Below are 24033 nucleotides of genomic sequence, written 5' to 3' on the forward strand. Positions count from 1 at the left end.
GGGTTAAGATAATGTGAAGAAATCCTTGATAATTTGGTGTTTAAAAGGGCAAATAAAACCTACAAATTTGTCGGAAGATTTGGTTTGATGTAGCGCATGAAGAGGTGATTTACAATGTGCTTGCGCTATCCTCAGGCGCCATATATATATTACACATTTGTCTGGATGCAATCTGGATGAGTAAAGAGTTAGATTATCACAATATCCAATCCAAAATTGATTTCGAGTTATTCAAATCTCCCATGGTAGGTCGGCCGCTTCTTCTCTTTTAGGTTTCGAGGTTCAAAATTACGGTATGTCTTTTGTGTAGGCGGGAGCGTTACATTGCCTATCTTCTCATCTGGTATTTAGTGTATTATATAGTTGTTGAATACTTTATTTGAGGTGATATCTCTGTTTATTTTGGTATAAAGGGTTACTATGCTAAATATTTAGAAATTTTCGGGACTAACTTATTGATAAAGCTTTTTTCCTAGGGTCGGATACACAAAAAACAAAATAAAACTAGAAAAATGTAAACCGATACAGTAAAATATGGCTAATTTTCACTAAACCATTTAGCGGCCACCGTGGTGTGATGGTAGCGTGCTCCGCCTATCACACCGTATGCCCTGGGTTCAACTCCCGGGCAAAGCAACGTCAAAATTTTAGAAATAAGGTTTTTCAATTAGAAGAAAATTTTTCTAAGCGGGGTCGCCCCTCGGCAGTGTTTGGCAAGCGCTCCGGGTGTATTTCTGCCATGAAAAGCTCTCAGTGAAAACTCATCTGCCTTGCAGATGCCGTTCGGAGTCGGCATAAAACATGTAGGTCCCCTCCGGCCAATTTGTAGGGAAAATCAAGAGGAGCACGACGCAAATTGGAAGAGAAGCTCGGCCTAAGATCTCTTCGGAGGTTATCGCGCCTTACATTTTTTTTTTTTTTATTTAGTTTTACTCTACAGCAGTGATTACCAAAACTGCGACTGTGTTAGTAACTATAGTCGTAGTCTTGGTGTTTTAGTCGTTGATTAACAAGCAAAGAGGCAAGACGTGTGCGCGCATATTAAGTAAATATGCTATACAAATGTTAGTTGTTACGACGTTTTCTTAGCTACAGTTTGCATATATTTTTATAAAAGTTGCACATAAATAAAATATGATTACATTTTTAGGCAGAGCCAGTGTGTTTCAAACTTGCATTTCAATACTTTATCCACATATTTCGGAGACCGCCAGCAAACATGAAAATTCCGTACCATTCAAACGCGCTACATTTGTTCTTTCTACGATGAAAAATGCGCACAGCATCGACGGAGATGTGATGAGTACCAAGGAAAGGTTGTTCGAAACTTTTTTTTTCGTCTTGGTCCCAGAAATGTGTGTGCAAAGTACTGAAGTGCCATTCTGGGTCACCCTATATACAATCTTAAATTCAACTTAATAGGATTTCGGATACAAAGCGCTCTTTATAATTTTAGCATACGCTTACATACCATTACTCTGTGGCATGAAAAGCTGTAAACATCTGATAAGATAGCTTTAACATCTATAAAAGAAAGAAAAATCTATTTTGCTGGAAATTTGTATATAATAATGCTTTCTTTCATACCTTCATGTAAGTTCCCATTGAAAGTTCTGTATAGCCGTAAGCCTGATATTTAATGGGAACTCTCGTGTACATAATAAAAGAAATAATCATACGACGATATTCCTGTGAGCCCTCTTGCCAATTGCTATGGAAAATCGATGCACTCAATCTTTGACTCTGTGAAAATTTGAGAAAGAGAGAAAAAAGGAATACACATGGCGCGTAAAACAAAACAAACAAAAAGCCATAAGATAAAAAAGAAGGGGTGAAAGGTAAAAAAAATTACAAAACTAGACTTAATACACAAATGCCAAATACTAACGACACTCGTAAGTTCATCGCCATATAAACAGAAAACATAACTTATAACCAAGAAGAATACCAATCCATCACAAAACATTAGAGCGCCATAAATATTAAGAATTATCATAGCTAAACCCATCAACGAAATGGCAAATGTAGCAACAATCAAGTCGAGCATTATGCTTAAATTAAATATGGAATTAGCCTGTATGAAGAGACTGAAAAAAAAACGCAAAATTAGTTAACTACTAGCACAGTTATTGATCGCTCTCTACTCACGCTTTCAAATGATTATAATAGCCGATAAGTATTTTCAATTTTTTTACAGCATCTGGACTGCTTGCATCCAATGTTGACATTTCATTACATAAATAATCGAAATGTAATTCAAATTGTGTCGTAAAAAAACAAAATAAGTGTAGACCGCTCATTATAAAGCTAATACTAGCAAATTCACCCAAAGCTTGTATAACATATGACAAGAAAAATCCAGTAAAAGATGAATGCTCGTTATGATTATGCCATGGATACCAAACATTTGCTTGTGTTTTATACATAATTTTTTGATTAGGTGAAAATATTTCATAAAAAAGTTGCACAAGCGGTACAATGTTGTAGTAGGAGTAAGTGAATATAAGAAAGCGTGTCAAGCGACCCAGAATTTTATCTGACTTGCGTTTGTAGTAGGCAAAGCGGTAAGGGCCAAAGACTGCAAAAAAAGAAAGGAAAAATATAATTTAAAAAAAATTTTAAGTTAAACGGTTTTATTGAAAACGATACTTACATTAAGTAATAATAATATTAAAAGCTAGAAAATAATTAAGTAAGTAGGTCCTAGGTACTAGTCATCACACTCCTCATCAATCTAGGGCGTTGATCAGACAATTAAATAAAAGCGTTGGGCGCGTGAAATTTCTAAAAATGTGAGGCGTAGCATAACCTGATAAAGTTCAGTTGGTCATATATATGACTATCCATAGAAATTTTACGCGTCCTCTTTTCTAGCTTTTAGTATTATTATTATTTCATGCAAGTATTGTTTTCAATAAAACCGTTTAACTTAAAAAATTTTTTTAATTATTTTATTTTCAAGTTTTTAGTCTTTATTTAATTGCCTATTATTTCTCATTCTATTTAGTTCACTTAGTGACTCATTATTACAAGGACTCTTTCCTGACAATTTGTTACAATCTAAGTCCTCAATACATAATCCTTCCAAAGACTTTACTCGACTCTGCGCCACGTATGCTTGTCCCTCCTCCAACTCCAAAATGTTTTGATGCCACTTCTACCGGACTGTATGTAATATTTGTTCCAAATATGAACGATAAAGCGATTTCTATTTCTGTATGTAATATGTGTTCCAAATATGAGCCAAATCGGACCACAAATACGATTTTTTTGAATATCACGATCCTTGCGCCACCTGGCGGCGATGTTTTTGCATATGTCGCTTTCTATTCATGTATGTAATATGTGTTCCCAATATGAGCCTAATCGGAGCACAAATAAGATTTTTTTAATATCTCTATACCTGCGCCACCTAGCGGCGACTTTTTCATAGGTCGCTTTCTATTCATGTATGTATTATGTGTTCCAAATATGAGCCAAATCGGACCACAAATATGATTTTTTGAAATATTTCGGTCCATGCGCCATCTAGCGGAGTTTTTTTCTTATTATTGCATTTTCATCGGGTTCTGCACTATATTCCAACTTTCGAGCTTGTAGCTTATCGGGAAGTTACTTAAATTTTAATTACAAAATTCGTAAACGGCCGGCCGACCGCTACACAGAGTTAAGCTAAATAAAACCGTTTAAAAAAATATGATCTGTTTTAATAATTGGAGTGCAATTTACTTCTCGAACACGGTCTAATGTTTGAGGAAATATCGGTGAAAAAAAATTTCAAAAATTCAAGACTATTAACCCTCAAACTTTCTTGGACCTCTCATAATTGCGAAATCCGATATGAGTCCGAGATATGTGAAAAATACGAGCCTCAAAAACATCATCGAGTCGTTTATGACGCGAATATGATGAAAAATTTAAGCTTTACGCCAAGAGTGTTCAGCAAACAAAGCAACTTCAAAACGGAAATTCATAATTTATTTTAAAAAATTTCGTTTCGTTCCCTTTGTAATAATTTCTTAATTATCCGCATATTAAAAGTCTTTGTAAATATTTTGCACATTTTTGATTGCAACAAAAAATTGCTTCCGCGGTGTACCCCGGCTGGTGTGTCTAGCCTTCGTATGTCTTCGGTTAGCGCTGACGTCGTTATGCACCACCTTTGATGGGTTTCATTCCAGATATCGTATTTTGAGGTAAGACTTCCCCTGAATGTGGCAATCCTAATCCCTTATATAATGCATAAAAATTACTGCGAAAAGATTCGTAGTAAAGTAATGTAAATTATAGGCATAATAGAAGTCTGACCGAACTTCTATTTAAGGGTCTGATTGGAATTCAATTTAGAAGTCTGCTCTGACTACTATTTAGGCTCACACAATGATTGTAATAAGGCTCATATCAGAGGAACATTGAAAGAAGTGAAATACACTAATATCCGGGTCTTAAATGAGCGCTCCGATTACGTACCTCTTATGACTCTTTTTCAGCTCCGAATGTTTGCTGGGTAAAAATGCCCTCAATCGGAAAAATAAACATACAAATTTCAAAAATTTTTTTTTTTCGCTGCTCTTCTTAATTTTATTTCATTCCTGACGATAGAAAAAGATTTTGTTTCTGCACGAATAACAACGTCCATTAAAATTGAACGGAAAACGAAAAATGTATTAGTTTTTTTTCCACTTAAAAACGAAAAGTTAATTTTTTTTATGGACAAAAATTTTTTATAGACTTTTTTCTTGTTCTAATATTTTGATCAATTGTATTTTTTGAATCTGTAATGAGCTCTAGAGCCGGCTGTTAATTACGTTAAGTATTTTGTATTTATTAAAATGCACTAGTCTCCCTGAAGAAGGTTCAAAATAACACGGAAACATGTAGAAGGGAAGGAATACTCTGCTTTAACTTCAATAAGAAACTAGAGCTTACGATTTCCTCTCGAAAACAGGCGAGAATTTTTCGACCCGAGTAATGGAGAACTCGGCTTCTCGCCAGATTCTCGTGTCTCAAAATACTCGTAAACTTCTCGACATTCAATTAAGTTGCTGCGTTGGCTGGATTCTATGTATTCCAGTGCTTTTTACTTGTGGTTTTGCGGAAATTTTTGCGAGTGCTTCAGTGGGAATCAAAAGCTCTGTATAAAACTGCCAGCCAAACTCGACAGCTCGTAAGTTCTATAAGAAACCAGAAGTAAAACTCATCAAATAAGCGCCAACATTTTTTTTTTTAATTTTCTGATCTCTTAGTTTATAGAAATCCAACTTCTGCATTGAGCCGCGGAACGATTAACAACCGAGGGCATAGTGCTGATAGTTTTCCAACGTCTCAATTATAATTATAATAGACCATTCGCAAGCATTTGCAAAAAAGAACAATAAAATATATGTGTATTCCTATTTAAAACAAGTAAGGAAGGCTAAGTTCGGGTGTAACCGAACATTACATACTCAGTTGAGAGCTGTGGAGACAAAGTAAGGGAAAATCACCATGTTGTAAACAGAACCTAGGGTAACCCTGGAATGTGTTTGTATGACATGTGTATCAAATGGAAGGTATTAAAGAGTATTTTAAGAGGAAGTGGGCCATAGTTCTATAGATGGACGCCATTAAGGGATATCGCCGTAAAGATGGACCAGGCCTGACTCTAGAATTTGTTTGTACAATATGGGTATCAAATGAAATGTGTTAATAATAATTTTAAAAGGGAGTGGGCCCAAGTTCTATAGGTGGACGCCTTTTCGAGATATCGACATAAAGGTGGACCAGGGGTGACTCTAGAATTGGTTTGTACGATATGGGTATCAAGTGAAAGGTGTTAATGAGTACTTTAAGAGGGCGTGGGCCTTAGTTCTATATGTGGACGCCTTTTCGAGATATTGCCATAAAGGTGCACCAGAGGTAACTCTAGAATTTGTTTGTACAATATGGGTATCAAATGAAAGGTGTTAATGAGTATTTTAAAAGGGAGTGGGCCTTAGTTCTATAGGTGGACGCCTTTTCGGAATATCGTTATAAAAGTGGACCAGGGTTGACTCTAGAATGCGCTTGTACAATATGGGTATCAAACGAAAGGTGTTAATAAGTGTTTTAAAAGGGAATGGGCCTTAGTTCTATGGGTTGACGCCTTTTCGGGATATCGCCATAAACGTGGACCAGGGGCGACTCTAGAATGCGTTTGTACAATATGGGTATCAAATGAAAGGTGTTAATGAGTATTTTAAAAGGGCGTGGGCCTTAGTTCTATAGGTGGACGCCCTTTGAGATATCGCCATAAAGGTGGACCAGGGGTGACTCTAGAATTTGTTTGTACGATATGGGTATCAAGTGAAAGGTGTTAATGAGTATTTTAAAAGGGCGTGGGCCTTAGTTCTATAGGTGGACGCCTTTTTGAGATATCGCCATAAAGGTTGACCTGACTCTAGAATTTGTTTGTACGATATGGGTATCAAATGAAAGGTGTTAATGAGTATTTTAATAGGGAGTGGGCCTTAGTTCTATAGGTGGATGCCTTTTCGAGATATCGCCATAGAGGTGGGCCACGGGTGACTCTAGAATTTGTTTGTACGATATGGGTATCAAGTGAAAGGTATTAATGAGGGTTTTGAAAGGGAGTGGCCCTTAGTTGTGTATGTGAAGGCGTTTTCGAGATATCGACCAAAATGTGGACCAGGTGATCCAGACCGTCATCGTTCGGGTACCGCTAATTTATTTATATATGTAATACCACGAACAGTATTCCTTCCAAGATTCCAAGGGCTTTTGATTTCGCCCTGCAAAACTTTTTCATTTTCTTCTACTTAATATGGTAAGTGTCACACTCATTTTACCAAGTTTTTTTTCTAAAGTTATATTTCGTGTCAATAAACCAATCCCATTACCTCACCATGTTTCATCCCTTTTTTCGTAGTTGGTATATAATTATGGCATTTTTTTCATTTTTCGTAATTTTCGATATCGAAAATGTGGGCGTGGTCATAGTCGGATTTCGGCCATTTTTTACACCAATACAAAGTGAGTTCAGATAAGTACGTGAACTGAGTTTAGTAAAGATATATCGATTTTTGCTCAAGTTTTCGTGTTAACGGCCGGGCAGAAGGACAGACGGTCCACTGTGTATAAAAACTGGGCGTGGCTTCAACCGATTTCGCCCTTTTTTCACAGAAAACAGTTATCGTCCTAGAATCTAAGCCTCTACCAAATTTCACAAGGATTGGTAAATTTTTGTTCGACTTATGGCATTAAAAGTGTCCTAGACAAATTAAGTGAAAAAGGGCGGAGCCACGCCCATTTTGAAATTTTCTTTTATTTTTGTATTTTGTTGCACCATATCGTTACTGGAGTTGAATGTTGGCATAATTAACTTATATACTGTAAAGATATTAACTTTTCTTTTAAAATTTGAATTTAAAAAAAAATTTTTTTTAAAAGTGGGCGTGGTCGTTCTCCGATTTTGCTAATTTTTAGTAAGCAGACATATAGTAGTAAGAGTAACGTTCCTGCCAAATTTCATCATGATATCTTCAAGGACTGCCAAATTACAGCTTGCAAAACTTCTAAATTACCTTCTTTTAAAAGTGGGCGGCGCCACGTCCAATGTCCAACATTTTACTAGTTTTCTATTCTGCGTCATAAGTTCAACTTACCTACCAAGTTTCATCACTTAATCCGTATTTGGTAATGAATTATCGCACTTTTTCGATTTTTCGAAATTTTCGATATCGAAAAAGTGGGCGTGGTTATTGTCCGATATCGTTCATTTTAAATAGCGATCTGAGATGAGTGCCCAGGAACCTACATACCAAATTTCATCAAGATACCTCAAAATTTACTCAAGTTATCGTGTTAACAGACAGACGGACGGACGGACGGACGGACGGACATGGCTCAATCAAATTTTTTTTCGATACTGATGATTTTGATATATGGAAGTCTATATCTATCTCGATTCCTTTATACCTGTACAACCAACCGTTATCCAATCAAAGTTAATATACTCTGTGAGCTCTGCTCAACTGAGTATAAAACAAGTAAGGAAGGCTAAGTTCGGGTGTAACCGAACATTACATACTGTAATAGACCGCATAGACAAACTCCGACTCGTGCGTACTGAGTTGGCCAACAATATACAAAACGCTTTTGAGAAATCAGCTCAACGCTACAACCTCCGAAGCTGAGTAAAACCATTTAGTGTTGGTGAAAATGTATATCGGCGCAATTTCGTTCTGAGCGACAAAGCGAATAAGTTTAACGCCAAGCTAGCACCCGTTTTGGTTAAAGCTACAGTTCTCGCCACAAAAGGAAACTCCATGTATCAATTGCAAGACATACATGGTAAGATAGGGTGGTACCACGGAAAAGATATTAAGGAATGCAAAGGTTAAAACACAATTTACCGTCAGATAATGTCCTATAAAACAACTAAAAAAGGACAAATGTATATAAATATCGATCTCCATCCCTATTTAATTATCTCTGTTTCGCATCACGCCACCTTTTTGACTTGTTTTTCCGTGCCTATAAAAGCGTCGGATTTAGACATAGCGGGGTCTTTTGCTGGATAAAGTTTGCCTTAAACGTATACTCGGGCGATGATCCTAGTATCGGCGAAAAGTTAAAAATCGTTCGGATCTAAGTTCCACAAGTAAAGCGGAAAGTTAAATATGCGCTAAGCCTTCTTAGAGATAAATAATTCGGGTTTTCGAAAATCTAAACGCGTAACCCGCAAATTAAAGCTATAATATTTAAAAGATCCATCAATGTTCGGATTGGTACTCACAATGACACGGATTGGGTCTACATCATCATCAACTTCACCATGGAAAACTCGCAGGCTTGGTTGCAGTGACAAAATTTGGAGTGATAAAATAGTTGTATAAGTGTATTATATTTAAACCTTTGAAAAAAAATAATAATTCTTTTTGTTTAAAGAAAAAAAAAAAGGTATATACATACATAAGTAAATGCAGTCAAGAATCGTGAAAAAAATCGAGAAATTCCAAGTTCCTCTTGACTTCCAGTATACAACTAGTTTTGCCGCGATATAGTCGTAATAGTCTGACTAAAAATATTTTCGAGAAAAAAAACATATATAATAGAAAAATTTAAGTTAAACAAATTTCGGAATATGGGATGTTCAAAAAAAGAAAGGGAAAAACCCGGAAACAATTTTTATCATAAAAAAATGTAAAAATTAAATCTTTCGAATAAAAGCAAAAATATACGAATACGTACACTTGCTTCTGGAATATAACTTAAACACGCAAGTATATACATACTTAATATGAAAGAGAGAGAAAAATATAGTATAGGTGACATAATTTTATTAAATTAAATGTGTGCGAAAGTTATCAATGAACTTCCTTTGAATTTAACAAAGAAAATTATAATATTTTTGGAATTTCATGGTTCATGAAAATTAAAGTAAAATTAGTATAATAAAATAGTTTATTATAATTAAACGTTCAAGTTAGAAAAGGAGAGAGTGATATTTTTTTAAGTGATTGGAGAGAGAGAGTTTCCAATGTCTTATTGGCGTTCCAATAAGAATGAGAAAACAAAAATCTCATTGCAACTCGAAGCAATCGCAATATCAAATTCTAATTAGAATATTTACATATGTGCTAAAGTACCATTTTACAGCAAATCAGAAGCATCGTAGAAGGCCTTCATCGAGTTCCTGCAACATCAATGCACATAAGTTTATAATAAAATTTTTATATTTTCATACCATTTGGTTCTTTTGCATATGTACATATAATTTTTTATTTAACTACCGTGTTAATGATCATTAAGTATGATCAGTGAATCGTGAGAGAACGAGAGAATCAACGAAACGAGTTGGTATTAGAAATGTCTTTAAATTGTTTGAGATTAATATTTACTAATACTGAATTCGTAACATACTTCAAAACCGCGGAAATTTCAATCAAATAACTTATATTTGATTTAATATGATTCGTTTCTCTGTGTTAATAAAATTTCACCTGTTTAAATATCACACACTCTTTAGTAAGTTCGTAAGATTTCTTTTTGCATATAGTTTCGATTCCATGCCGTTCCTATAGGTGTTCGGTCTTAAGCCCAATAGTAAAAATTGGTACTTGTTTCTGATCTTTTTCTTTTTGGTTGATTAGTCTTATTATTAAATAAAACATGAATTGTTAAGTTTGTAATAATGGTCTGAAATTCGTTGTTGTTGTTGCTTTACATTGGGACATCTCATTAACATCTGAGAAGTCATGGTTGGGTGGGATAAGAGCGGTAAGTAATTGGTAGAAGAACCGCTAGGCAAGAGACAAAGTGTTGTGTCGCTTTCTAAAATGGTTAATCAACGGTCCTATTGAGTGATGAGGTAAGAAATTCCTTAACCCTTACGTGTGCGTAAACTTTTTCTTGTTAGGCCTTGGGTTTGTCGTAACTGGTGGTTTGGTCGGTCGTTTGGTCAACGAACCCACATAAGTGGCTGATGCTCCGGGACAGCTAGACGCACACGGGCAGACGCCGATCATGTTCTTCGTGCCACCAGGTAAACTTGGTACAACTGCGAAACAATTGTCAACCCAGAGTAAGTATGATTGTCAAAGGTTCCATAACAATACTCAGTTGAGAGCTGTGGATACAAAGTAAGGGAAATCACCATGTTGTAAAAGGAACCTAGGGTAACCCTGGAATGTGTTTGTATGACATGGTATTAAAGAGTATTTTAAGAGGAAGTGGGCCATAGATCTATAGATGGACGCCATTTAGGGATATCGCCATAAAGGTGGACCAGGCCTGACTCGAGAATTTGTTTGTACGATATGGGTATCAAATGAAATGTGTTAATGATAATTTTAAAAGGGAGTGGGCCTAAGTTCTATAGGTGGACGTCTTTTCGAGATATCGCCATAAAGGTGGACCACGGGTGACTCTAGAATTTATTTTGTACGATATGAGTATCAAATGAAAGGTGTTAATGAGTATTTTAAGAGGGAGTGGGCCTTAGTTCTATATGTGGACGCCTTTTCGAGATATCGCCATAAAGGTGGACCAGGGGTGACTCTAGAATTTATTTTGTACGATATGGGTATCAAATAAAAGGTATTAATGAGTATTTTAAAAGAGCGTGGGCCTAAGTTCTATAGATGTACGCCTTTTCGAGATATCGCCATAAAGATGGACCAGGGGTGACTCTAGAATTGGTTTGTACGATATGAGTATCAAATGAAAGGTGTTAATGAGTATTTTAAGAGGGAGTGGGCCTTAGTCCTACATGTGGACACCTTTTCGAGATACCGCCATAAACGTGGACCAGGAGTGACTCTAGAATTTGTTTGTACTCTATGGGTATCAAATGAAAGGTTTTAATGAGTATTTTAAAAGGGAGTGGGCCTAAGTTCTATAGGTGGACGCATTTCGGAATATCGTTATTTGTTCTATGGGTGGACGCCTTTTCGGGATATCGCCATAAACGTGGACCAGGGGTGACGTTTGTACAATATGGGTATCAAATGAAAGGTGCTAATGAGTATTTTAAAAGGGTATGGGCCTGAGTTCTATAGGTGGACGCCTTTTCGAGATATCGCCATAAAGGTGGGCCAGGGGTGATTCTAGAATTTTTTTGTGCGATATGGGTATCAAATGAAAGGTGTAAATGAGTATTTTAAAAAGGCGTGGGCCTTAGTTCTATAGGTGGACGCCTTTTCGAGATATCGACATGAAGGTGGACCAGGGGTGACTCTAGAATTTGTTTGTACGATATGGGTATCAAATGAAAGGTGTTAATGAGTATTTTAAAAAGGAGTGGGCCTTAGTTCTATATGTGGACGCCGTTTCGAGATATCGCCATAAACGTGGACCAGGGGTGACTCTAGAATGTGTTTGTACGATATGGGTATCAAATTAGAGGTATTAATGAGGGTTTTAAAAGGGAGTGGCCCTTAGTTGTATAGGTGAAGGCGTTTTCGAGATATCTACCAAAATGTGGACCAGGGTGATCCAGAACATCATCTGTCGGGTACCGCTAATTTATTTATATATGTAATACCACGTACAGTATTCCTTCCAAGATTCCAAGGGCTTTTGATTTCGCCCTGCAAAACTTTTTCATTTTCTTCTACTTAATATGGTAGGTGTCACACCCATTTTACCAAGTTTTTTTCTAATGTTATATTTTGCGTCAATAGACCAATACAATTACCAATTTTCATTCCTTTTTTCGTATTTGGTATATAATTATGGCATTTTTTTCATTTTTCGTAATTTGCGATATCGAAAAAGTGGGCGTGGTCATAGTCGCATTTCAGCCATTTTTTACACCAATACAAAGTGAGTTCAGATAAGTACGTGAACTGAGTTTAGTATAGATATATCGATTTTTGCTCAAGTTATGGTGTTAACGGCCGAGCGGAAGGACAGACGGTCGACTGTGTATAAAAACTGGGCGTGGCTTCAACCGATTTCGCCCTTTTTCACAGAAAACAGTTATCGTCCTAGGAGCTAAGCCTCTACCAAATTTCACAAGGATTGGTTAATTTTTGTTCGACTTATGGCATTAAAAGCATCCTAGACAAATTAAATGAAAAAGGGCGGAGCCACGCCCATTTCGAAATTTTCTTTTATTTTTGTATTTTGTTGCATCATATCATTGCTGGAGTTGAATGTTGACATAATTTACTTATATGCTGTAAAGATATTCAGCCCAATTCTAAACGAAAATTCCGTGCGAGTTTTCTCCCTTCTCCCATTCCTCGTATTCTAAATAAAAATTCCTTGTGAGTTTTTTCACTTCTCCCTTTCCTCCTATTCTGAACAATGTTCGAAAAAGCGGAAACCGGTTATGGGAGAAAAGTAGGTATTATGAATGTGAGGGAGAGGGAGATTTCTCTGCCATTTCATAGGAGTTTTTTCACTAGTTAAATTAAAGGGAATGTATCAAAGTAGTTAAAGGAAAATGGTTATTTTAAGACAGAACACTTATTTGTACAAATTTGTGCTAAAATATGTAATTACATTCTACCACAATATTCTCACTGTTAATATAACAACAACCACAATAGTCTTTATTTTAAGTAGAAAATATATCATAAGCAACAGAAGAGCTTTTGGTATATTTGATGCAGCCATCCAGAAATTGCGCAAGGATTTTTAAGAAGGCTTAAATAGATTTTGGCATATAGCGAAAGGCGAACTCAACTCGACTTGGCCGCCAGAAAATTGCTTTGCTGAATGAAAGCAGGCAACTCCAGTGGATTTATGTTATCCCGCCGTCTTCTTCTTCTTATGCTACTCTGTTGATGTTGCTGTGGCACAAATTCATTACTCATTTCAGTGAATAACACATGAAATGCAATACTGTGCATTGTTTATCTTTTATTTCTTAATTTCAAACAAATTTGCAACAATAATTAAACTTTTCAATTTTTTAAACGAAATAAGAAATGCGCAACGAAATTTCAACTCACAAAACAGCTGACTTCGAAAATTCGAAATTCCTATTCCCCAATTATTCTTCTCCCTAGGAGAAAAGAATTGGAGCAATTTTTCCGCGGGAATAAAAAAATCCGCGAGAACAAAATTCCGCGAGAATATTTAGAATTGGTCTGATTAACTTTTCTTTTAAAATTTGAATTTAAAAAAATTTTTTTTTAAAAAGTGGGCGTGGTCGTTCTCCGATTTTGCTAATTTTTATTAAGCAGACATAAAGTAATAAGAGTAACGTTCCTGCCAAATTTCATCATGAAATCTTCAACCACTGCCCAATTACAGCTTGCAAAACTTCTAAATTACCTTAATTTAAAAGTGGGCGGTGCCACGCCCATTGTCAAAAATTTTACTATTTTTCTATTCTGCGTCATAAGTTCAACTCACCTACCAAGTTTCATCGCTTAATGCGTATTTGGTAATGAATTATCGCACTTTTTCGATTTTTCGAAATTTTCGATATCGAAAAAGTGGGCGTGGTTATTGTTCGATATCGTTCATTTTAAATAGCGATCTGAGATGAGTGCCCAGGAACCTACATACCAAATTTCATCAAGATACCTCAAAATTTACTCAAGTTATCGTGTTAACGGACAGACGGACGGACGGACATGGCTCAATCGAATTTTTTTTCGATACTGATGATTTTGATATATGGAAGTCTATATCTATCTCGATTCCTTTATACCTGTACAACCAACCGTTATCCAATCAAAGTTAATATACTCTGTGAGCTCTGCTCAACTGAGTATAAAAAAAAACAAGAGTTAAAACATATCACTGAGGGGTAATTGTGGGTGACCCCTCAATGCACCTTGCAGTAAATCGACTATGAGTACAATGGCTAAAAGAAGTAATCTCTCTTCACCTAAAGTGCTAAGAAAAACATTTCAACAACAACAAAACGAAAGTGTAACTGCGTCATCAAATACAAACAAGTTTGCTGTGTTCGCAGATGGGAACAACAACCAAGACGAAAATGAAATTGAAATTGAAGAAACAACCTGTCAGAGAGAGGCAGTCATAAAACCTTCGCCTATATTTGTGCCTAACGTTAGTGATATAAAAAAAATGATTGAAATGTTTAACTCTGTTATTCCTCATACGGATTACAACTACAAAGCAGCAAGGGGAGGGGAAGTAAGAATTATGATAAAAAATGTGGATTCTTATAGAACTCTAGTTAAACGTATGAAAACTAATAATATCATCTTTCACACGTATCAGCTCAAACAAGAAAGAGCTTATAGAGTTGTTATTAAAAATTTACACCACTCAACTGATGTCAGCGATATAAAAACTGCACTAGAACTACTTGGACACAAAGTAAGGAATATTGTCAATATTCGTAGTCTGCAATAGAGTCATTCACTCAGCTTATTTATGAAGCTGCATATCAGGCTACTCCTTCTAATCCGTCTTATGCCCAGCACAAAACTTTTCCTCCATCTCAGATAATAGACATGATTAGACAAAAGCGCAAATTACGTAAAATTTGGCAGACAAGACGACTACCAAATGAAAAAAAGAAACTTAATCAAGCCAGCAAAGAACTAAAGCAAGCTTTAAGCGATTATAAAAATAAGACAGTTTCGGAATTTCTCAAAAATCTCAATGTTAATAAAAACAACGAACACTGCTTATGGAAAACAACGAAATATTTAAAAAGGCCAACAAAAAGAAATGTCGCTATTAGAAAAGCTGATGGCTCATGGTGTAAAACAGATATAAGAAAAGCTCAAGCATTTAGGGAATACCTGAAAGAGACCTTCCAACCGCTCTCACTAAACAGCTATTTGGATAATGAAGAAGTTATGGGCTTCTTAGATGTCGCCTGTCAAATGGACCTACCAATAAAACGTATATCTCAATTAGAAGTAGAAGAAGAGATAACAAAACTGAACAACTCAAAAACACCTGGATATGATGGAATTGACGCAAAAATGATTAAATCGCTTTCTGAAAAATGCATATCAGCACTTGACAATGTTATTCAACCAAATTCTCCGGCTTCATCACTTTCCAACCCAATTGAAATGTGCGGAAATTATAATGATACCCAAGCCGAACAAGCCAGAAAACGACATTAAATCATACCGACCGATTAGTTTGCTGGCGACATTCTCCAAAATATTTGAAAGAATATTTCTGAGAAGAATGCTGCTGGTTATTGAAAGAGACATCATTATACCTGAGCACCAGTTTGGGTTCAGAAATAAACATGGAACAATGCCACCGAGTTGTTAGTATAATCACTGATGCACTAGAAAATAAAAAATATTGCTTGGGAGTATTTTTGGACATACAGCAAGCTTTCGATCGGGTGTGGCACCCAGGACTGCTTTGCAAATTAAAAAAACATTTTCCTTTGCCATTCTATCTAATGCTAAAATCGTATTTGAGCGATCGCTTCTTCTATGTAAAACACAGGAATGAGCGTTCCGAAATACACTCAATTGAGGCCGGGGTGCCTCAAGGTAGTGTGCTGGGACCTGTCCTTTATACGATATTCACTTCTGACTTTCCAACGACTGACGAGGTTATGATTGCAACTTTTGCTAATGACACAGCTTTATTGTCACTGGGCGAAACTCCAACAAGTGCTACATCACATATTCAGCCCGAGCTGATGAAAATAGAAACATGGATGAAAGATGGAATGTTAAAGTGAATACCGACAAATCTGTTCATGTGACTTTCACTACCAGAAGAGAAAACTGTCCTCAAGTATACAGTAAGATATCTTGGAATGCACCTAGATCGAAGACTTACGTGGAAAGACCATATTAAAGCAAAGCGCCAACAACTTAAAATAAAGGCAAACAAAATGTACTGGCTCCTTGGAGCAAAGTCTGAACTAAGTCTTGAGAACAAAATCCGATTATACAAAGCGATTTTAAAACCAGTCTGGACATACGGTATACAGCTGTGGGACACGGCTGCTAATTCCAATATCGAAATTCTACAGCGATACCAATCAAAGACACTTAGAATGATACTAAATGCGCCATGGTTTATTGCAAACGAAAGCATACATATTGACCTTGAAATTCCCTATGTCAAAGAAGAAGTGCGGAGGCTATCCAATAGATACTTGAACCTCAAACTAAGCGATCACAGCAACACCCTTGCAATATGCTTATTAGATGATAGTGAAGAAACAAAACGACTTAAAAGGTTTCACGTCCTTAATTTGCCTTTTAGAAATTAAGTATTTATGCTCATACATACATATGTACACATGTACACCAAATATATATGCCATAATTGTTAGGAAAACCAAAAATTTAATTGAAGTAATACTGCAATGAAATATGTTTTATATTTATTTTTATACTCTGCTACTTTTAAGAATTTATCACATTTGCTGAATGTTAACATGACAGATTGCAAATAAAGTAATATTATAAAAAAAAAAAAGTTAGATTACCCTATGAAGGCTCAATATTTTAAAATCTAAAAGGAAGGAGACTGGGAAAAATCGTTTATTTGTTATTTTAGGAGAACCCGGATAAACATAAAGTTGTACGTCTGGAACAAAAAGTTTAAAGTAACTACAGCTAACCTAGTAATTGGAGCTAATAGACAAATGTCCTGTTATCGATTTTTGACGATAGCGAAGCTATCGCCTAGTTATAGATGGGTTTTTATCGGTTTGTTATAGCCATGCCCTCAGCTTTTTATAGGTCTTTAAATCGATTGTCATCGACATGTTATCTATGAGTTATCGATTTTATATTGAAGTGCTATTGGGAGCTAACACTTATTCGATAGCAAACCGATATTATTTCATCAACAAAACAATAACTTCGCGATAACAATGCAATAACACCAATAGCAATTTGAAATATAAGCTTATAATTCGTCGATAACAAACCGATAAAATTCCAGCAATTCTTCCAGCGATAACTTTTCGATAAAAAACGATATCTCTTGAATATAAAATAAAGAACTTGTCGATGAAAAATGGTTAGCACGTCGATAATGAAAAAGATTTCTCATCGCTAACTTTTGTTATGGATAACGAACATTCCGTCCCGGTTTGGCCACCCTGGGCGTATTTGTAACGAGTTATTGGTTTATTATCGAAAAGTTATAAATTTGCTATCGAGAAATATTCGATTTATTCTCGAAGAGTTATCGGTTTGGCATCGACGAGTTATCGGTTTGTTATCAAAGTTTTACATAAGGTTTAACTTCAACCACCATCACTTAATTCTACCATGCATCATATAACAAAAATCGTTCAACTCACATTCTTCATTTGAATTCGCATCCTCCATATAACCGCTTTCTTCAGCCAACATTCTCTGCTTCGAAGCATTTGGGAATAGTTTATTAAATTCTTCCATCAATTGGCCAATATCAGAGCAACGCCATAAAATATTCCACATTTTATAAAAGCCACAAGAAAAGAAACAAATCAAAGCTGTTGCTTCAAAATATCTTGCTTCCATATTTTCAAAAGCTTCATTCTCTGGTGAATCGAATGGTATATATAAATTTATGATCAAAGCAAAAATTTCTGTCACCAATGCAAGTGTGATAAAAACAAATATGAAATGTTTCATTGTCAACCACACCGACGTTTGGTGGCGATGACGATTGCCACTCCAAATGAATGGTTCATAAAATGCCATTTTAAATGCTAATTCTGGATATTCGAGAAAAGCTTTGAAATTATAAATTTCAAATATCATATTGGCAAGCGCAAGAAAAATTTAATAAATGTTATTTATTGCGTTTTCTTCTTCTGAAACTTTTAAAATATTTTTATGTGAAATTTTTTTTTTTATAAATATGTTCTTTATTATTTTAATTTTTATTTAAAGTTTTCGCAATACTTCGCCAAAAGCTTTTGAGTTGAGCAACAATTAAAATCTAAAACTTTTAAAATCGTTTTTAGTCCTTGCAGTTCCTTTTATACTTCGACAAAAGTTATGTTATTGTTACCTAACAAAGCGCGTTACACAATTTGTTTTGCTTCATCCGCTCAAGCCATTCACACAGTGCTTTGTTTGTGTGTTTGCGTGTATGAGGGATATCCTGAAAACTATCCGAACTAACGTAAAGGAAAGCAGCAAATAGGCAATGCAAAGAGTGGTTTTAAACCAAAGAACAACAAAAAAATCGGAGAGCAGAATTTATACGAAAAGGGGGCGAAAGTTTTTGGGAAAGAGAAAAAATTTAAATGAAAAGTAAAGAAAATAGGTATGGTGAAATATATGAGAAAAATCGGAAAAGAAGAAGAAAAAGAAGGAAAGGAATTCAAGGGGTTGATAAGCGCAATACAAACCTTTATAGCTTCAGAGCTTTCGCAACCCAATTGTCAACCTCACCTATGCGAGGAGGATCCTGTTACAAATATGAATGTATCATACACACATTTAGCAGGCGAGCCTCTGGCGACCCCAAGTTCCTAATGGAACCTAGAAGGTTTAATGTGGTCATATTAATCGTTTCGCAGATGGTCGGGCTAATACCTTAATGGTGCTTGTTATCGGAACGTACCTGATCTATATACGACAAAGGGCCATCAACAACCGTAACACTTTCAAAACTTTCGGGGAGTGTCTTTATCGTTAAAACGAAAATAACAACAACAAGGAGAATGAAATGAACAAAAAGAAAAACGGAAAAATTACAGATGCTCCGCCTACCAAACTCAAATCTGAGTTAGTGAATAGTAGAAACAATAATCAAATAACTTCAGGCGATTTCCGAAGAGCTTCGCCGTCTTCTCGCTGATAACAAATTACTAAAACTAAGACAAGAAGTCACATTTCGGTACGAAATCGTTAACATTTTGGTAGCAAATCGATAAACTTTCGATTGAAAATCGACAAATATTCGAAATCGAATCGATAACATTTCGATAACAATTCGTTCAGATAACAAATCGATAACTTTGCGAATACAAATCGATAAATTTTGTATAGCATATTGATAAGTTCGATAAATTACCAATAGATTTTCGATAAAAATCGACAACTCTTCGATAACATAATAATAATACGCTGATAACACAATGTATACACTTCTATATTAAATCGAAACCCTTTTGAAAAATAAGTTTAGGTGACTGCCGCGGAGGCACTCATAGGCCGTTTGGATACCACAAAAGGTACCACTACTACTCCTCGAACCATTTTAAGTATTTGATAATGACTACCAAGTCCTTGATGTCATACTCCACGACCTGTCGTACATTACTCAGAAAAGGAGCTCCCATGCAGCGCTGTCTGGCACCACTTAACGCCGTGCAGTTGCGGCCGCCTTGGTGTGGTGGTAGCGTGCTTCGCCTTTCAGACCGAGGATCCTGGGTTCAACTCCCGGGAAAAGTAACATCAAAAATTTATAAACTTGTTTTTCTATTAAAAAAATTGTTTCTAAGCCATGAAAATCCTCTCACCTTTCTTGCAAATGCCGTTCGGCATAAAACATGTAAGTCCCATCCCGCCAATTTGTAGGGCAAATTAAAAGGAGTGCCATTAAAGTGGAAGAAAAGCTCGGCCTTAACTTTCTCCGAGGTTGCGCCAAGGATTTTTTTATTCAGTTGCACATTAGATGATCCACCGTTTCCTCCCGTTAGTCATCTTTACAACTCCTAAAACATCGACGATAAGGCACTTTCAATAAGGCAGTGCCCATTTAGTACTCCTAAAGGTGTGGAAACTTCATCCCCACTTAGGGTGTGAAAGGGACGGGATCTCTAAAGTGACCATTTTGCCAGGTTTTAAATATCCCACACCATTGGATTTCTAACCATCTATCGTTGGCTTGATGGTATATGGTATCTTTTAGCATTAGCTTGCATGTGAAAAAGTTTTACCTAAGCGTTCTTTGTCAGGAAGTATATGCGTTTTTGTGCCCTTCCTAGCAAGTTCGTCTGCAATACACTTTTCTCCAATCTCCCTGTGCCATGATCCATATGAGGTGTACACGACTCTGTAGGGAAATCTGCTGAAGATATCAACGACTGCTTAGTGTTAGTTCAGAATTGAATGGGTAAGAGCCAAGGGATTTGATAGCTGCTTTGCTGCCGATAGCTCGTTTCCCTATCCAAACCGCGCCTTCCATGAAAGCTGATACTTCTGCCTGGAATATACAAATTTTTGATAACATCGATAACTTTCTGATAGTCAATCGGTTAACAGCCGAGGAAATTCGATTTGCCATCGATACCCTTTGGTATCGATAACAAATATATAACACCACGATAACAAATCTATACTTTGTAAAAGGTATGATTTCGGTTATGGTTACGTTTACTACCACAGTTACTGTTAGGTTGGGTTAGGTTAAAAGGACGTGCGTGGGTGTTACCCTTACCTCCATTCCTCGGAGACATTTTTGTACATTTTTTGTACATTGTGAGTGCCCTCAGTAAGTACAGGGTGGCGGCAAATTCGTTTAGCCCCATTACCTCCTAGTGGTCCTCAACGAACCACTTTCTTTCCCTGATAAACCCCAAAAAAAGCGAGACGTCCACCTTCCCAACCTCTGCCAGGCTGTCGAAGAAGTGTGAGCCCAGAAATCTGAACCTTCTTCTTTCAAGCCCCGAACATCGGCAGATGAAGTGGTAGATCGATTTCTCTTCCTTCTCATCCTGACAGCTTCTGCGGATGGAGCTTGTTGGTATTCGCCACCGTTGGAGCATTGGTCCGATAGCACAATGACCTGTGATGACACCCGTAAGTACCCTCACCGAAGATTTGTTCAGTTTGAGAAGGAAGCTGGCGCCTCTCCTATCCAAGCATGACCATAAGGACCTTGAGACTTCGCAGTCAAACCTATTGGTCCATAGCAAGTCCGCTGCCGTCGATTCTCCCTAGGAGATAACTCAGCGGCGGTCGGACGGAGCTGTCCACCTCAATTATGTCTCAGTCGGAACCTTTCCTAGCCATCTCAGTTACTGTTGTAGGGCTTATAATTTTACTGTATTTATTTAAACTTGTTAAAATTTAAAAAATAGATTTAAGTTGTTTTTGAATTGTTGCATAAAACAAAGAAAATTTTTGATTATTAATATTGTAACGAATTTCCTGCAAATCCTCTTATTTGCCCTTTTGCTAGGATCGTATCGCTAAACTGTTGAATAAATAACTCCAATATTGAAAATGGAAAAATGGCCTTTATTAAAATACTTCACAATAACACTCAAACTGTGCAACGAATAGCTTAATAACCAAACTGATAGCTTAAAGGAAACTGACTTTCAAAATAATAGTGCTATTGCTCGCTAGATATCGTCTTACTCGTAACTGCTTGACAATTCAAATCAAACTGAATTACTTCTTACTCGCTTGCCACGCTTTTATAGTTTACGCTGCATACTTCTAGGCTCTTCGATTTCCAGAACTTACCAACTATTTCGAGTGTTTATAGTTCTCATATAGTTTCTACTTGTTTACAATTTTCTACTTTTCAGCGTCTCTCAGATGTATGTGAGTTTGTAGTTTACAGTCTCTCGCACACACATAGGCGTATAAGTAAATGCATCTGTGGGTGACATCTCTCGGCTGCCTTATATATGTGTATACATGATTTGATTATTGACGTGAACATCGCTTAGCATCGCCTTAGTGATGGTATAGCTTAGGGATGCTAATATCCGTGACACTGCCCTCCACCTAAGTCTGACCGTCCCGATCAGACAAATCTCTCGATCTAAACGCTGCTAGCATCGCCAAATGTACCACTCTTCTACTCCGTGGTTTCTCAATGCTTTGTATGCGGTAGATGGTATCACTGATCTTCTTCACAACCTTGTACGGGCCTTCCCAACTGCACCGACATTTGGATGGAACACCTTTCCGCCGGTGAGGGTTGTATAACAGTACCAAATCTCCCGACAAGAAACCTTTCGAATTATTTTCCTTGTCGTACCCGTGTTTCATCTTACTACTCATTATCCTGGATCGTTCCCTCGCACTCTGTTGTTTGACCAATGAAGAACTACTTCGCAGAGCTTGCGCTGGACGGATTTCCTTTGCATAATCAGTATCGTTCCGACGCTTCACAACAGTAGTGTGCCTTGGCTTTAAACCACCCTTGCATTCTTTCTTCGTTTCAGTACGTCCGTTAGGGCTTTTCAATGCCAGTGTTTCTCTCACAGGTACCTTCGGTTTTGATTTGTTTGGCCCATTTGTTCCATCAACCTTTACCTTTGAATTTCGTGGCCTTCGTCGAGTCTTCTCCACCAGTACCCGATTACTGCTGAACCCTTTTTCCAAACTAAAGTTAAGTGGCACATCTTGGTTCTCATAACACATCACCCTTCTCTGCATATCGATCTTGATGTCATGGTCAACCAAGAAATCCACTCCCAATATAACTTCATCAACAATCTCCGCCACAACAAATTTGTGTAGAACCATGACCTTCCAAATCAATACTTCACATATCACTTCTCCCTGAACTTGGTTATACTCGCCAGTGACCGTACGCAACCTTGCTCCAGGTAACGGTTTTACTCTCCTGTTGACCAAGTCAGATCGGATCAAGGAATGAGATGCGCCCGTATCTACAGTCAGTATTCGTTCGTTGCCATCCACATTCCCTCTGACGGTAAGACTGCTCGATTTTCTACCAATTTGCGACACAGATATCACAGGGCATTCAATAGCTGGATCTAGCTCTCTACCTCTTACTCGCTCTTGCTCATCTCCTCCAGCTTTGCGTTTACGCCCACCCACATTGCTGGAACTATTAAGGCCAAGATCGCAATGACGTGCAATGTGACCGGACTTCCCGCATTTGAAGCATTTGATAACTTTTTCACTCCGTTTTTGCGATCCTTTCAGCGCCTCCAATATTGCGTCTACCCACTCTGGCCTTTCTACTTCCACACGGCGTGCTTTGTATGCTGGTTTACTCAATAGTGAGGCCGTTTCCTGAGTCAATGCATGTGATACCGTTTCAGCAAATGTTTGCTTTGGGTTCGCGTATGTGGCTCGCTTCGTTTCCACGTCCCGTATGCCATTTATGAAACTCTGGATTTTTACCCTTTCAGTGTATTCCACGGGTGCGTCGGCATTTGCAAGATGAGCCAATCTTTCAATATCTGAAGCAAACTCCTGCAATGTCTCATTTGCTTTTTGGTAGCGGTTTTTCAACTCAATTTGGAATATCTGTTTTCTATGCTCGCTTCCATAACGTCTCTCGACAGCGGCCATCAATGCTTCATAGTTGTTCCGCTCTCCTTCGGGAATCGTCTGTAGGATTTCGGCTGATGGCCCTTTCAATGCCACGAACAGAGCTGCAACTTTATCTTCAGCATTCCAGTTGTTAGCTGCCGACGTCTTCTCAAATTGTAGCTTAAAGACCTGGAAAGGAACAGAACCGTCAAAGGATGGTGTTTTTACCTTTGGATTGCTTACTGAAACAGCTGGGCGGTTTAATTGCAACTCTTGTATACGACCTCTCAAAGCATCCACCTCGGCTTCGATTTTTTCCTCAAACTGCGTTATTTTCTCGTCCATACGTGCTTCGAGTTTTGATGATATACGCGCCTCTTGCGCTTCGAGTTGTACTGTAATGCGTGCCTCTTGTTCTTTCAGTTGTGTCTCC

The 24033-nt window shown here is 37.1% G+C and overlaps 1 protein-coding gene across 1 annotated transcript; it reads right to left on the bottom strand.

Annotated features, from left to right (window-relative positions):
* Positions 1 to 1473: 1473 nt before the first annotated feature.
* LOC137254068 (putative odorant receptor 69a) lies at positions 1474 to 18161 on the bottom strand. Its single transcript, XM_067791765.1, has 5 exons — positions 17717 to 18161; positions 2149 to 2578; positions 1889 to 2087; positions 1588 to 1743; positions 1474 to 1524 (listed from the first exon to the last, which is right to left on the bottom strand). Exons 1-5 carry the CDS (start codon positions 18159 to 18161, stop codon positions 1474 to 1476), a joined length of 1281 nt encoding a protein of 426 aa, XP_067647866.1.
* Positions 18162 to 24033: the final 5872 nt, after the last annotated feature.

The sequence above is a fragment of the Eurosta solidaginis genome, chromosome 5 (genome assembly GCF_040869045.1).
Source record: "Eurosta solidaginis isolate ZX-2024a chromosome 5, ASM4086904v1, whole genome shotgun sequence".
In the NCBI taxonomy this organism is placed as follows: domain Eukaryota; kingdom Metazoa; phylum Arthropoda; class Insecta; order Diptera; family Tephritidae; genus Eurosta; species Eurosta solidaginis.

Bases quoted from the DNA above. Each gene is read 5' to 3' on its own strand.
- LOC137254068 (XM_067791765.1), bottom strand. From the start codon at position 18,161: ATGATATTTGAAATTTATAATTTCAAAGCTTTTCTCGAATATCCAGAA. The intron at 1,744-1,888 runs GTTAGTATTTGG...AAATTTTCACAG, and splicing joins GCGATGAACTTACGAGTGTC to AGTCAAAGATTGAGTGCATC. The intron at 1,525-1,587 runs GTATGAAAGAAA...TTTCTTTTATAG, and splicing joins CAATGGGAACTTACATGAAG to ATGTTAAAGCTATCTTATCA.